This window comes from Egretta garzetta, unplaced genomic scaffold (genome assembly GCF_000687185.1).
Source record: "Egretta garzetta isolate BGI_Z169 unplaced genomic scaffold, ASM68718v1 scaffold553, whole genome shotgun sequence".
NCBI lineage: Eukaryota > Metazoa > Chordata > Aves > Pelecaniformes > Ardeidae > Egretta > Egretta garzetta.
This window is the reverse complement of record NW_009259328.1, coordinates 1,234,711-1,249,921: the sequence shown is the minus strand read 5'-3', so window position 1 is coordinate 1,249,921 and position 15,211 is coordinate 1,234,711. Positions and strand designations below refer to the sequence as shown.

The 15,211-nt window shown below is 40.8% G+C and overlaps 1 protein-coding gene across 1 annotated transcript in view; it reads left to right on the top strand.

The window, feature by feature from the left end:
• Nucleotides 1-12,404, top strand: part of ISY1 (ISY1 splicing factor homolog) — a 16,838-nt gene extending 4,434 nt beyond the window's left edge. Inside the window, exons 2-11 of the mRNA XM_035892223.1 lie at nucleotides 189-321; nucleotides 1,475-1,526; nucleotides 3,277-3,342; nucleotides 4,122-4,164; nucleotides 4,330-4,442; nucleotides 5,145-5,262; nucleotides 6,163-6,285; nucleotides 8,816-8,925; nucleotides 10,061-10,147; nucleotides 11,613-12,404. Coding sequence (XP_035748116.1) covers nucleotides 189-321; nucleotides 1,475-1,526; nucleotides 3,277-3,342; nucleotides 4,122-4,164; nucleotides 4,330-4,442; nucleotides 5,145-5,262; nucleotides 6,163-6,285; nucleotides 8,816-8,925; nucleotides 10,061-10,147; nucleotides 11,613-11,720 — 953 coding nt within the window. The 3' untranslated portion in view covers nucleotides 11,721-12,404. The remainder of the gene's footprint in view (nucleotides 1-188; nucleotides 322-1,474; nucleotides 1,527-3,276; nucleotides 3,343-4,121; nucleotides 4,165-4,329; nucleotides 4,443-5,144; nucleotides 5,263-6,162; nucleotides 6,286-8,815; nucleotides 8,926-10,060; nucleotides 10,148-11,612) is intronic.
• The last annotated feature ends 2,807 nt before the right edge of the window (nucleotides 12,405-15,211 follow it).

Here is a 15,211-nt window from a genome sequence, read left to right as displayed (position 1 = left end):
CCTCTACCCTGCTCTCCTCACCTCCCCCCCGCCCCGGAGCGGGCGCTGCAGTACAAGCACCGCTCGCTTTGCCCTAGGGCAGAGACCTTCCAGCCCGGCGGGTCCCGGAGATCCATCTGCATTACCTCGTGTTGCTTCTGAAACAGCGTGACGATGCTCGGGTGTTACGTGCGCTGTCCCGCGTGTCTGACGCTCTGGCTGTATCTGGTTTTGGAGATGTGTACCCTCTGTGCCACGGCTCACACTCACAAAGCCCTGCTTGCCCAGAGGGACTGGCTGTTCGCCTTTTTTAAAGCATCAGGAGATTAATAATGCTTTTTGGTACTTGGTTGCATGCATTATACTGGTCTAGATTGGTGGGAGTAGGAGGGATAGGAGGCATCTGAACGCAGTGTAGCCGCTGGTGTGGTGCTTGCAGAGCTGTGCTAACCAGTGCCAGAGAGAAGCTGCAGCAACGGCTGGATGAGAAATGTGGCGAAATATGTTCTAATGGCCCGTTATGTTTTTAGGTAGCTCCCATTTTTGGAACAGAGATGCCAGGCTAGACAGGGGTCTGTCAGTGCTGGTTTCCAAGTATAATTCTTCTTGCTTGGGAGCGGCATGGGCTAAACTGATGGTTTTTAACATTTATTTTTGTATTGACTTTCTTGGGTACTTTTCAAAAAGCTTTGCAGACCACATATTTAGAACCTACTAGGTTAGAGGCTCTTCAGTATATTTGTCTCACACTTGTTCTTTTCCCTGGAACACTTTCCAAGTTCATAATGATGACTTGGATTGAGGCTGAAGAGGCTGCAGCTACCTGGTACCTTGCAGGGTGCTGTTTTGCAGTGATCCCACTCAGTGAACCTGGGACACTGGGTGGGATGGGGTGACTTTCATTCTGGAATTGCCTCTTAACAGCAGATAGAGCCTAGATAGTTGGCGTAGGTGCAGGGCGTAGGTATGCAGTTGAAGGTTTTAAACGCGCTTCAATGTTTTGTGCTTTTAATGTAACTATTGAAGAGTAAATAAATAAAACTGTATTAAAAACGTAGTGTGTGTAGTCTCTGCTCAGCTGTGAGAGGCTCAGAATATTTTGGTAATGCTAATGAACTTGATTACGAGCTGCCGCTTTCCTTACTGGAGCTTTTTTTCTCTTGAGTTTTTTGTTTGCTTTTTGATATATCCCCTGCTAAGATCTGTAACCTTGTGCTTATAACTTGTTGATGCCCTTTTGCTGCTAATATCTAACATGCTGGCATATGCTAATCAGCAAAAATAATTAGCTGCTTACCAGGATTTATATTTATCTAAGAAATTAACCACTGAGGATTTCTAGTGTTGAAGAAGTTAAGAGCTAGTCAAGGAATATGTTCAAGCCTTTGTTTTCTACAGATTGTAATTAAGTCAGTAATAAACATCCAGAGCAAAAGCTTGTTCCTGTTGGAATATAGATTCATAAAAGTAAATCTGCTCCCTTTCTTTTCTTTAGGACGGCCTTGGCAAGATTTCGGCAAGCTCAGCTTGAGGAAGGAAAAGTTAAGGTATGGTGTAAAAATGGCTTTGTTAGTGCTAGTCAAGAGTGGAATGTGAGCCATGTCCAGAGCTGCTGTCAGAAAGGTCGTATGCCAGATGCAGGTATCCTGTAGGAGTCTGACATTGGTCATCTGGAAAGCGCCTGAAGTACAGACTGTATTTCACAGTGATGCAAAACAGAAACGGTAAAAAGAATTTTCTTATAAATAACCTGTTTAAAAATTTACGTACGTGTACGCTTTACAGAGGTATGTTGGCTTGGCTGCCAAGAAGAAAGTGCAAATTGAACGTCACTTAATTTTCTTAAGTAATGTAGGTAGAATATGTAATAGTATAAAAAAAACAACCCTAGAATAATGCTATAAATAGAGGTAGCATGATGGGCAAAAAACAAAGATTATTTTTGAGACTGAAGTTACCTTCTTCTGCTTACGCAAACTGATGCACATACACTTATTTTTACTGATAGTAATCACAAGGTTTGCTTGGATTTCTTCCCAGAAGAGGTAGAGAAATCCTTCTCATGATCTTGTTCGTACCAGGAAACAGAGCTTTCAAGACTGTTGTGAACTCGAGGCTTGCATGAGACCTAATGTTGGCACGTTATTAACCCAGCACATGATAGTTGGCACGTTATTAACCCAGCACATGATAGCTGTGCATCTATTCATAATTGTCTTCGCTGTCGTGCAGCCTTTTTATTTGATTGGGGTAAGATTGACAAAAAAAATGGATTTAGCAACTTGGTAATTTAAAAAAACTCCCACCACTGTAATGAAAGAAATAGCACCCCTAAACCCACACAGGACCTTAGAGGCTGATTCTCAACTGTCTCTGGATATTCCTGTACGTTTTTCACTAAATCATAACTCAAATTGAAAGAATATTTATGTGGGGATCAGAGTATTCTCAATAACTTTTTTGGGACAGGTTTATAATATTTAATTTTGGGTAACTGATGAAGGAATGTAGGAAACTACCTGAGGTGTCCTATGTGTGCACCTTAAGAAGTTGTATTTTACATGTGAGCATGAGCACTATGAAACACTGAAGTGGAAAATAGCAGTTTGGGGAAACTAGTGGAAAAGATTCCATAAACAACAGCCAGAGAATAAGATGGAATAGAGTTTCTGGTATATTATGCGAAGGAAGGCTTTTATACAAGAAAAAGGTGGAGCTGTGGCAGTACTGTAGGGGAAGGGACAAAATAATTGCAAATAGAATGCTAGAGGTAAGATGACTTACTAGTTTGTGTAAGCAAGTCAACAGAATGTGAAGAAGGTTGGGGAAAAAGGTGTTTTGGATAATCTTTAGTTGGGAGAGTAGAAAACAGAATCGTCTTGGAAGATAATTACAGTATTTAGGTAGTAGCAATTGAGAAAGAACTTAATAGCTGCTTGGAAAACAGGGGGTTTTATTTGGATACTAGTATATTGAAAATGATGTTGTGATTCAGCTGCCCTAAACGGAACTTTATTTGTATTGGAGAGGATTGTGGGGTGATTTGAAAAAAGAGGTAACAGATTTTGTTTTGAATAAAGTGAATTTTAAGTAGATTGTTATGTTCTGTGATAGTTTAATCTGGCAGGGCTGTAAATTGTCATTGTTTTCCACTTAATAAAAATTGGTTGGGAGCAGAAGGCGCTGGTGGTTGGTAGCATAGCTTGGGATTAATGAAGCCATAAAGTTTGCATGAAATGCTGTGACTATATTGATGCTAGGTTAAAACTTCATGGTGCGTGGCTTTCTGTCAAACAGGAACGAAGACCTTTCCTTGCATCGGAGTGTAATGAATTGCCTAAAGCTGAGAAATGGAGGCGACAGGTAATGTCAAGCTATAGATTTTTTCCAATTTTGTGGTAGGTAGAACTTCAGTGCTTCCTATTTAGACAGCCTGCTTACAAATATTTTTCAGACTCCTTCAGTGTGCTGACAGTTAAATCACAGAACAATTTAGATTAGAAGGTCATACAGTTTGCCACAGTGTTCAAAGCAGGTCCCACCACATCAGGTTGCTTGGGGCCATGTGCAGCTGAGTTTTGAATATCTTCAGGGATTTGGATTCCACAGCTTTCTAGAGTGCCTGTTTTGGCCCGTTTGTTTTTCATAAAAAAAAATAAAAAAAAATAAAATTATTACACACCCACCCCCCCAATTTAATCAGAATTTCCTCCATTCCAACTTGTATTTGCTGCTACTTGTCCTACTGTTATGTACCTCTTGAGCAGTCTGGCTGTCTTCTCTAATACCCTTCACTAGGTAGTTAAAGACAGCAATAGGTTATTCCCTTTTTGCCTTCTTTTAAGGCAGGTCAAACCTGGTTCTCTCTCAGCCTTTCTCTGTATGTCGTGTGCTCCTGCCCTCATCACATGTACAGCTGTAAAAACATTTCCTTGTTTTGTAAGCTCTGAGGTACTGTATTTGTGTCTGAATAAAATCTGTGTTGATAGTTGAAATTGGTAGGCTCAGGTCCATTTTCTAGATCAAAAAGCCAAGTTAAAGGTGGATCTTTGTAAGGTTGTCTTTAGCTTTTGTTCTAGGTTTTTTTGGTTTTGTTTTTTTTTTTTTTTGAGAAATTAACTTCTGTGTTCTTATTTAACTAGATCATTGGGGAAATTTCCAAGAAGGTGGCACAGATTCAAAATGGTAAGGTTTTCCTAATTATGTTTTTTTTTTTTGAATCTCCAGTCCTGAGCAGTTACAGTAAAAATCTCATTTTATGTGAACTATACTGTTTCCATTGCATAAATTCTGAAATCACATTCTTCTAGTAAGCTGCCTAATTTATTTCCTTTTTTCCCCCTCTAACAGCTGGATTGGGTGAATTCAGAATTCGGGACCTGAATGATGAAATAAACAAACTTCTGAGGGAGAAAGGACACTGGGAATTCAGAATAAAGGAGCTAGGAGGTCCTGATTATGCTGTAAGTGTAGGTTATTTGGTACTATGTGGTTGTTCTGCTTACAAGTAAAGTGACTAATGAGAAAAATCTGTGCAATGTTTAGTTAACCATGTATTATTTGGCCAATATTTATTAAAGAGGAACTTTATTCAGCCCCTAAAAATGTTAGGCTGTGCTAGAATAAATATTTGTTTCTGTGTCAAGCAAATAAGACTCTTCATTTGGAACACCAGTTCGAGGGGTCTTGCCTTCCTGTTAAAGAGTTTGCAGCAACGGTCTGATTTTACCTGTCAGTAGGTGATGTACTCTTACCAGTCTGTAGAAGGGTTCTCACTTGACTCACCTAGTTACTGCTGAAAATGAAATAATGACGCCAGCTCTCTTGCCAAAACATCAAAGTATGCTTATTGTCAAATTTAGTAGTGCTTGTTTGTCTGATACCTGAATGTACAAGTAAAGAGAATAAGACATGTTTAGATATTTTGTGAAGGTTAACCCGGTATGGGCACTCTGTGGTTTCTGTGGTCATGTTAAATGTGTGATTTTTAGTAAAAGTAGAGAACCTGTATAAAAATGAGCTACAAGGGCGTTTTACTTGTGAGGTAGTTCGAACTGGTATAGCATATCTCCTTTCTCAATCCTTTAATCTATTATAAGATGCCCAGGAAATACAAGATGCAAGACAAATAAGATTGTTTACAATGAACTCTGTTTACTTTCCAGCGGATTGGACCAAAAATGTTAGATCATGAAGGGAAAGAAGTTCCAGGAAACAGAGGTTACAAGTATTTTGGAGCTGCAAAGGATTTACCAGGAGTTAGAGAACTTTTTGAAAAGGAACGTAAGTAAATAGCAACTCTTCCCAGACATGAATCTTCAATATCTTCAGATCAGTAGTATATCTTGAGTAGAATGCCTGCTGTAGTATGTGGGGAATGCTAGCAGCAGCATATTCTGGCCTGCGTATTAGAGGAGCTAAATGAAACACTGAATGCAAGTAATTAATTAAATGCTATTTGTTTGGGCAAAGAACACCTTTGGCTATTTGCAATTGAAGAAATGTAGAAAAGAATAAGGTCTGTTTTCTGCTAGGAGTTCCAAATGATAAGGACTGGTGTTCTATAGAAGCTTTCCAGCGTAACAGGTTAACTTTATTGGTAAGTTCTGAATAGTCCTCTGAGTTCAGAACTTAAAATAAATACAAAAGGAAGTTGGCTTGAACATCATTGTAGAAGCAGGAATCGCCTTTCGTAATAGGAAAAACTGGATGAAAGTGGATAAAGCTTTATATATTGATTTATCATAGAATGAATGGGAATTACTTGGACCTGAAAGCGAGGCAGGCCTACTGAATCAGCTCTTTCTTACTTGCCATCTGCAAAGAAAAATGGTGGGAAGTACTACATGGTCTGAGGGAGCTTGGGATGGTGCTTTAGTTCCTTTCATATAGTGGCATTGCTCAGTACTGAGACTCCAGTATGGAGGGAAAACCAACTGCATGCATGACAGTGTAGAATTGCCACAGGGTGGGAACTGTGCGATAAGAAGCGTCAGGTCGTGTATTCAAACTGATTTGTGTGGGCCAGAGTGAAATACCAGTACTCCTGATACTGACAGCAGCTCAGATCACGCGTTGGTTATTAGCTTATAGCTGTCATTGCGGTGAGGTTGACAGGAACCGGGAATGCACAGCAAGCTATCGAGGTGGAGCTGGGTGAATGACGGTTATGTGTTCTTTCAGCCCTCCCGCCACCTCGGAAAACTCGAGCTGAGCTTATGAAGGCCATTGATGCAGAATACTATGGCTACAGGGATGAAGATGATGGCATTCTGGAGCCACTGGAACAAGAACATGAAAGGAAAGGTATGTGAGATTCAAAACCTGCATAAATCAGTCCAAGAAGGGGTGATGATGGACTCTGAAGTTAAGAGATCTTTTTTCTTTTTTTTTTTTTTTTTCCCCTGCAAGTGTTGTCTTATGCTTAGCTATCAGATTTCACCTCTCACGTAGGTATCCAGATCACTATTGTCTCAGGCGTTTCAGGGGTGAGGGAGTGTGCTTTAGAGTTCGCTTTCATTTTTACTACTGTTAATGACTTAGTATTGTTGACAAGTGATTCGCTACTGAAGCAAAATCTCCTTTTCCCCCTGCACCTCTTCATGCTTAAGAATGTAAGAGTCAGTCCTAGCAGGGAGATCTATGGAACTCTAGTGGTTATCTCCCTCCTTTGTGAAAACTGACCATGCCATCTGTTTCCTGTCTCACCTAATTATTTATCCATAAACATAGCTGTTTAGTTTTCCTGGAGATTAGAGGGGACCTTTTGGAAACCCTGAAGTATAGGTGGCCTACATTAATTTATCCACGTCATCTATCTTGGAACTTCAATGCATTTATGAATCTTTTTTCCTTTGAAACCCATACTTTCTCAGTAGGTAATATTTATCCATGTGTCTGCTCACTTAGTTCTCTTGTCTTGTTTCTACTGACTTGTCCAGTAAAGACACCATGATTATGAGTCTTAATTCCTGAAACCCCCTTTAAAATTCAGCACCGTGTGTAATCTTCTGGTACTTGTGTAGCTTTAAGCGTGAGGCCACCCACCACCTTTAAGAGCTTAGCTATTTTCTAAGTAGTTCTTTCAGTGCTTCTGGTGAACATGGTCTGATCCTGGCGTTTGTTGCTCTTTGCATTGTGTGTTTGTTTTATAATCTCTTCTTCTGAAGCTTCAGCTGCAGGCAGATCCTCAATGCTCTGTGGGAAATGTCCTGGTTCAGGAGCCCTGGGCAGGCTTTTCCACAGAACAGAGCAGATAAGACAATCAGGTTTTGCTTGAATGTGTGCAATTATCTGTCTGGAATTAGAGAGAAAAACTTTAAACAAAACTGCAGGAAGTGACTTATTAAATGATTATAAGTTGTCGAGCTTGTAACCATTATCAATGCTTAGTATCTCTTGGTGTGATCATCCACTTATATTTACCCCTTCTCCATGCGTGAGATCTTCGTAGTATTGTGTGCTGGAGATCGTGCTGTGTCGGTTAGATTATAGGAGAGGGAGGGAGAGGGGAATAATGGAAATCTTCACTTACCTGTGTCCTGCAGCGTAGCTTAGAGCCTTAAACCAAGCAAACAGTAGCTGGCTGGCAGACGTTTGGTAGCGTAAGAACGGAAGTTGTATGGTGCAGCACTCCCAGAAAGGCATCCCAGAGGATGCCAGAAAGGATCCCAGATCCTGGGAAGAGGTAAGGATCCCAGAAATGCATCTTGCACACCTTGCAACTTGCAGACAGGAGAGGTAGCTCATCTGGATTCATATGGTTATTTAAGAAAATTATCTTTGGTGCCACTTGAAATATCAAGGCTAGAGATGCTAACAGAACAATTAGTGTACTATTAATGAACAATTAGTGTACTATTAATGAACAATTAGCGCACAATAGCTAAGATTCTTCTAGGGTCACTTGTCTAGGCTCTTGTAGTTTTTACCTTGTTACCAGAAGAGTTATATTATTATGAAGCAAAGTACTGAAAAAACATCTTAGTTTGGTGCACCTTTTCTGTTAAAAAACCACTCAAAAATGCAGCTGTGTGCCACTAGTTAGATTTTGCTTTCTCGGGGAGAGTATTTTAATGTTTAATCTTTGAGAGCTGGGGGGATGGCTGCTGGCCTCCATAGTTGTAGGCATTTCCTACTGCCTAGCTGCATTAATTGTGCAGCTCCCTAGGATTTTTGTTTACTGTTGATGTCACTGATTAAGCTTCTTAAAACTTGTTTTAGCGCTCTTACTAGCACTCTGCTATGCAGCAGAGATACAGCAGCCTAACAGCTCTTAGCTAGCAGTGAGTTACAGAATTGGAATTGTGCTACAAAATAAGAGAAATATGCTATGAGACAAAAAGTAAGAGACTTACATGGCTGGTCATTTGAAGGAGCGCAATTGTGTTTAATTACACAGTGATCAATGTTCCTATAGCTGTTGACATGCTACAGAGCTGTAAGAGCCACATGGCCTGGTTGTGTAGCCTCCTGTTACTCAGTTCAGAAAGTAGGTTGATATTTATCCATGACATTTAGAGTCTAAAATGTACCCACATTAAGGCATAAGCAAGTACCACACTTTCAAAATGCTAGCACTGGGTTTTGCTCAGACTATGGTGGTATATTTTATTACATACTACATCAAGGTTCCACAGTAAGTGTGTGTTACCGATGTAGAGGATTTAAGCAAAAAGTTTAAGTCTGTTGGAAAAGCTTTGGAAATAGGAGACAAATCAAGGGGGCTGTAACTTCAGTTGCTGCCTAACTGCTGTCAAGGAAACTGGGGATTCAGCTGGACCGTGCTGCTTTAACTTGCTCTAAGATACACTTGCCATTTTCCTTTGCTAACCAGTTATAGCAGAAGCAGTGGAAAAATGGAAAAAGGAGAGAGAAGCCCGACTTGCGAGAGGGGAGGAGGACGAGGAGGAGGAAGTAAATATCTATGCTGTCAATGATGATGAGGTATGTGATGGCTAAGGTGATGTAACATTTCATGTGTCTTCTATGCTGCTGCCTTGGAGGTAGAGTTACTTTGCCAAGAATCTGTTTGCTGCTGCATTCTGCCCTTCTCTCTGCCTAACTTACTATGCAGTCGTCCCTGTTTAGTAAAAATCAGTAGTAGATGGGTACAGTCAGTCCAAGTTTAGAGAGCAACAAAAGCTGGCAGCTAGGGGAGAATTCTTGCTCGAGTGAGGAGCAACGAACAGCTGAGACCATGTTGATTTAACTGTCACTGCCTGGAATGCTGGTATTTGTAAGGTAGCATATTGTTAACTGAACAACGATTGCTCTTGCTTCTAAGTACAATCCACATCAGTAACAGCACACGTAGCTTTGTATACAGTATAATTTCAAACCAGAGGTTGCCAGGCTCTTGTTTGTTGAATTTTTGTTGGTTGAATCCTGACACAGCAAGGCTTTGCTGATGCTGCAGTCACTGCTGTGACATGGCTCCTACTTCTTTATTCTCCCTGCTCCCAGCGCCAGTAAGGGAAGTGAGGGATGTTTCCTGTGCTCTTAGAGACCTGTAGGAGTGGTACTGGAAATGAGTCCTTATTTTGCAGTCCATACTGACGTGGGTTTATCATAAGAATAAAAGGGAGGTAGTCCATAAGGTAAAACTGGTGGTTCCTTCAGTACCCTGTTTTATTTGTATTATCTCACGATTCATAAGCCGAGCTCTTCGGGTGTGACAAAGCAGCAGTGCAGTGCTATACAAGGATGTGGTACATATATTTTTAAGGTACTTGCTAGCTTCTTGGTTCACTAGCTCCTCTCTTGTTTATAGCTTTGCTATGGCAGCTAGAGAGATATGGGAGAGGAGGGAATATAGCTTTACATTCATGCTACAGCAGAGGAAAAGCCATACGGAGAATGAAAGTCACAGTCCTGAAAATGTCAAGGAGCAGGATCTGAACATGATGCTTGTCATATGCCTTCGTTGTTTGGTTTGATATACCTAGTTCTTGCATTTGTAGTGCTGATCATTCTCTATCTGGTTCCTTCTGGCAGAGCAAGTAAAAAAGGTGGTTTTAATGACCCCTTCAGAAGGTGAACTTGATGTGGCCTTTTTTTTTTTTTGTTTGTTTGTTTTCAGTCTGATGAGGAAGGTGGCAAGGAAAAAGAAGGTGAAGAAGGCCAACAGAAGTTTATTGCACATGTTCCAGTGCCATCTCAGCAGGAGGTAAGCCAGAAGAAAACTAAGTTGCAGAATTGTACTCTGGATTTGCGAGATAGAGATTTTAACTTGTGGCAGGTCATCATTAAAAACATTCTTGATCTGTTATTTGTGACTTGACTCTGCAGCTGTTTAATCCTCTTGCAAATGGTCTGGAACTGGCCAGAATTATGGTACCATTGCTATAACCCTTTTCATCTGAGAATTTCCAAAACCTTCATAAGTATTACATAAATTGGAAAGTATTAGAGTGTTATGATCAAGATAAACCCTGATTGCCCACTATATCTTCGCTGTGTTTTTCTGCTGATGGTCTAACTTTTTTTTTAATTTAATGGGATGATTTCTCAATTGCAGGGTTTGATCTCACATGTTTTCTAAAGTTATTTTGGTGGCGTGACCTTGGATTGATTTATTATATTTTGAAACTGCTCTAGGGTATATATTACTTTAATATTGACAGGTTGTTTGAAATATAATTCAGGCAAGAAGGTTCTGGAGTTATGTATCTTTTGGTAGGTATGTATGCCTTTGTCACACAGGTAGCATGTAGCTGTCATATTGCCAGATAACAACATTGTATTCTGCTGTGAAGTCATGATCCTGCACATTCAACAAAATACATGTCATGGCTTGTCAAACTGCAGGAGAGAAATAATGATTAAAACACTGATCTCTGGCCGATGGTATTCTCTTAATGAAGAGAGTATAAGTGAGAGTCAAAACTGGGTTCCTAATACATAACCACTCATTTACATAGAAATCTCTTCTAATGAGACAGTAGTTAGCGTAGTCTTTGCTTTTTTTTAGTGGCAAATCACGGCATACCTTGTGCCTATGGGATGATGCCTTCTAGATTCTAAATTACAAAAGGTTCAGAGGAATTATTTTTGAAATATACTGTGTGTGATATAGACAAATATAAAATCATTACTGAGATTAAAACAAGTTTTGCAGGTTGCTAGTAGTAGATCTTTAAAGTACGTGCTTGTTAAAGAATGGGGTATTGTTGGCACTTCCAGACAAAATTCAGGTAAGAGTTTCATAGCCATCGCTAATGTGAAAGGCACCCTCAGCAAACTGTTATTTCATGGGTGCAGACTAGCATGGCATAACTCTACTTGTCTGCATTTGTTGGAGCCATGTCTGAGACAATTGTTTGAAACAAAATTCAAGTGACTGTACTGAGTAAAATAAAATTGCAGCTAATGTCCTAATTAAAAAGGGTAGGAGCAGAGATCTAAAACAGAGGCATCTATTTTACTGCTGGTTTTGATTTCCACGAGCTTCAGCTGAGTGTTTAAAAAAGATACTCCTGACTCATCTTAATTTGACTGGTTTTACACTAGTACACACCTCTAACTTTCACAGTCTGTTTCGTGTGGCTTTATTCTTCCCATCTTAATAGCTAAGCATGCTATGTTTCAGCATCTCAATTAAGCTGAATGTCATCCTATTTTTGTATTTGTAGATTGAGGAAGCTCTTGTACGGAGGAAGAAGATGGAGCTTCTTCAGAAGTATGCCAGTGAAACCCTCATGGCACAGAGTGAAGAAGCAAAAACACTTTTAGGATTGTAACATCGCACCAGGTTTTTGTATAATCCATCTCAAAGCAACAGGTTCATGTATTCTGGTAGCAATCACTTTTAGCTCTCCAAGTCCTTTTGGATGTTAGAGTAAACTGATGAAGTCAGTGTGTTCTGTAGAAGGGAAACCATTGTTTTGCTTTACCCACTGAAATGACTTGCATTTCAGCACTGAAAAAGATCAAACTTGTCTCTACACCTTCAGCAACTGTCTTCAGTCCTTCCACTTTGTGAAACAGCCTGTGCAGTGGTGCCTCTTGCGATAGAACCGCAAACCCAGTCACTCCTAAAATCCTGAAGGAAAACTGACTGATGTTACCACCATTCTGTCTTCTGTATCCTGACTGTAAGCATGCACATCTTTCTCACGTTGATTTTTGCTGACCTGAGTCCCAAACTAACTTTGTTATGCCTGGTTAGTTTACCAGAACAGCCTAAAGCCAGTTTAGAGATACCTTGGTGGCAAATGTTATGCATGACTTTGAAGTTGATTTAGTTCTTTTATATAACACATGCAGTATGTCTAAAAACTGTTACCCTTTTTGTGGTTTGTAACCATGCCTGGGTGAATTACTTAAATGCTGGATATTCCAGCAACTATTGTAAATACTTCCAACTTTGCAACACCTTCTTCAAATATTTTTAGTAAAACTTATTTACAACCTGATGTCTTGTTTCATTCTAGCTCGAAGGATTGTGTTGCTTCCCTACTCGTAGCCAAAGAATGGGATTGTAAGAGCCATCCATGTAGGGATTTGAAGTTGTGCATCCCCTACAGCTCTTAGCTTGCGTATCCTGTGACCAGTGGCAGCTTACAGCAGAGCCTGTTCAGAGTGTCGCAGGTGACTAACATTGTTATATGGGTCTGAATGAATGAAACTTTAAATTGTGCATCTGCAGCCATGGAGAGTAGGAGTGCTATCTGAGGAATATAGTATTTAACAAACAAGTAACTGTGTTGGGGACTGTTTAGAGTTTCTGGATACTCTTAGTGTTCAGGTCTGTCTATTGTAACTAATCTGCTCCAGGACAATCGAAGCTCTAAATTACAGAGGCAAGCTTTGTCTTACTTGATGTAAATGATTAAACAAAAAAAAGCCCTTGAAAAAGTGGGAAGCATAGCTGCAAAATTCAACTCTTAAAAAGAGAGAATAAATCAAAACCTCAAGTATTGATAGCAAGCAGACAACATTACAAACACAACCTTCTCTCTTCCTGCTAGCAGTGTAGCTTTCTCTGCTTTGTAATAAAGCAGCAAACAGGTATGTTTATGACTTGTAATAATTTGTGTGTGCCGAGTTGCAGGCACCTATCCAAAGTTGAGTTTAGTTTTTGCTGCTGCCCCTTGGGTGTTTTCTGCTCTTGCGTTTAGAGAAGGTGATGTGCTTTTATCCACGTGCTGTTTGTATTGCTGTAGAACAGAACACTGTTTCCCAGAGTTCCTTCTCTGAAACCTCTGGTCACCAAGAATGAAAAAATAGGCTCCTTTCATGCTGGATGTGCTCACAGGTTTATGGTCTAGCAGTACTGCATCAAGACTAGCATACTTCACCTGTGGAAAAGGTTAGTATGTGAAGGATAAAGGCTTCATTGCTGGGTACTAAGCCACTGACTGAGTTCCGAGCTTAATAAATTGGCAGGCAGTCTATTAAGGCCTTGTCATGCTCCAGGAGAGTTGGTCACCAAACATGTATGACATACGGGGGGGAACACACAACACCAATAAAAAAAAAAAAATAGACCTTGGGCTTGCCAAAAAGGCATTTAGAGTTAAAGCTCTGTTGTGAACAGCCCTTTGCCAACCATGCTTCTGCTAAACTGTGAGGTTTTTTCTTTTCTTTTTTTTTTCTTTTTTATTTTATTCAGTACAAGAACTGTTTTTCTTCTAGAACAGTGCTTGGAATAGTTTTTATGGCCTGGTACAGTCTGTGAGTTTGATAATACCTGTGGTTGATCCCTTCTGTCATTGTATGAATCTGTAACATAGAAGATGGGAAAAAAAGAAAGGTGAAGACAGATCAGGGACCGAGTGATAATGACAGAAGGTATAAAAAAAAGAATAAAAGCTAAAAATGAGAGAAAATGGAGACAGGATAGTAATTGGATTCAGGTTCAAAGGAGTAGCCAGCAGCCCTGAGCAAGACCAATGCAATGAGGTAAATAGAGAAGTCTTTTAAGGCAGTGCTGATCTCTGCTGACCAGCGCAGAAATGGAATAAACCTACAAAAATGCAATATGGAACTGCAGTGCAAACTGTGGCTGCTGCTTGAACCCACTGTACTAAATATTTGCTCCGAGTGCAAGCATTTTTAAGCTGAGTGCTCTTTTTAGCCAACACACTGCAGAGTAATTGTTCACCAGCCATGGCCTGTAGCAAGATGCTCATGTTCTGCTTGCTGTACAGGCTGCTAACGTGTTGGTGGAGTTAGGACTGGGGAGCTTCCATAGCCAAAGCTGGGGAACTCATCTTGTAGTTTGTCCGAGAGAATGAAACTGTGCATAGGCTCTGCATTAATTTTTACCCTGAGCGTGCAGCTATACTGAGGCATATGGATGGTGTGGGGCTCGTGGCTTGTACCATCTGTATAACTCCTCAGATGTGTCTGGGCTATAAAATAAACATCGTTCTATACATGCTAACAGGTAGCTTGTTCTCTTGTCTGTCTTAGGGTTGGTTCTGTGCTGTGCATGATCCTGGCTTGAGCTCTGAGGGGACAACCTCCCCAACTGTTTTGTTCTCTGCATCGATTTTTGGCTTGCTTTTCTCTTTTAGAAATGCAGTCAGTTCTGTTTCGTTAAATGCCAGCCTCACAAGTGGTGCAGGTTGAAAGAGACCTTCCTTAATCTTTGTCTGGGTGAGTGCAATGCAACTGCTGGAGGATCAGTTTCCCCCTGGAGTCAGAGAGGGTGGTGAGGAGTATTTTTTGGGGAAGTACTAGGAAATAAGTGGGTTTACCTAATCTGTGTGAACAGATGAGCAAAGCGAAGAGATAGCAGTAGTTAATAGACAGCTATTTTGTGCTTGTTTTCTCACTTTCAAGTCTAGTTGCTGGGAAATGCCTTTGTGATAACAGATCCTGTGTCTAAGATGGCGCTATGTTTGTGCATAGATTCATGATGTGCTTTTTTTTTTTAAACGGCATTGATGCCTGAAGAACCAGAAAGAATGCCTGGTATGTTATTAAAGAAAGAATGAGTTAGTGCCTCGGTAGGAATTCCGTGCTGCTCCCCTTCTCCTTGCTGCTGAGGAGGTGCCACCGCCTGAGGAGGGCTCGCTGCCTGCCCTCAGCCCTCTTCCCGCGGTGCTGCCGGCTCCGGCCGGGCTCCGCGCTGTAAAACGCAGGCACAAGCCGGGTTTTGCGCTGCCAGCCCGCTTCCTCCGCGGCTGACGTTAGCCCTGCGAGGGAGGGGATGGTCGTTTCCGCTGTTACGGCCCGTGACTTGCGTTTGACGTTGCCTGATGAGGTAACCCCTGGACGCAGC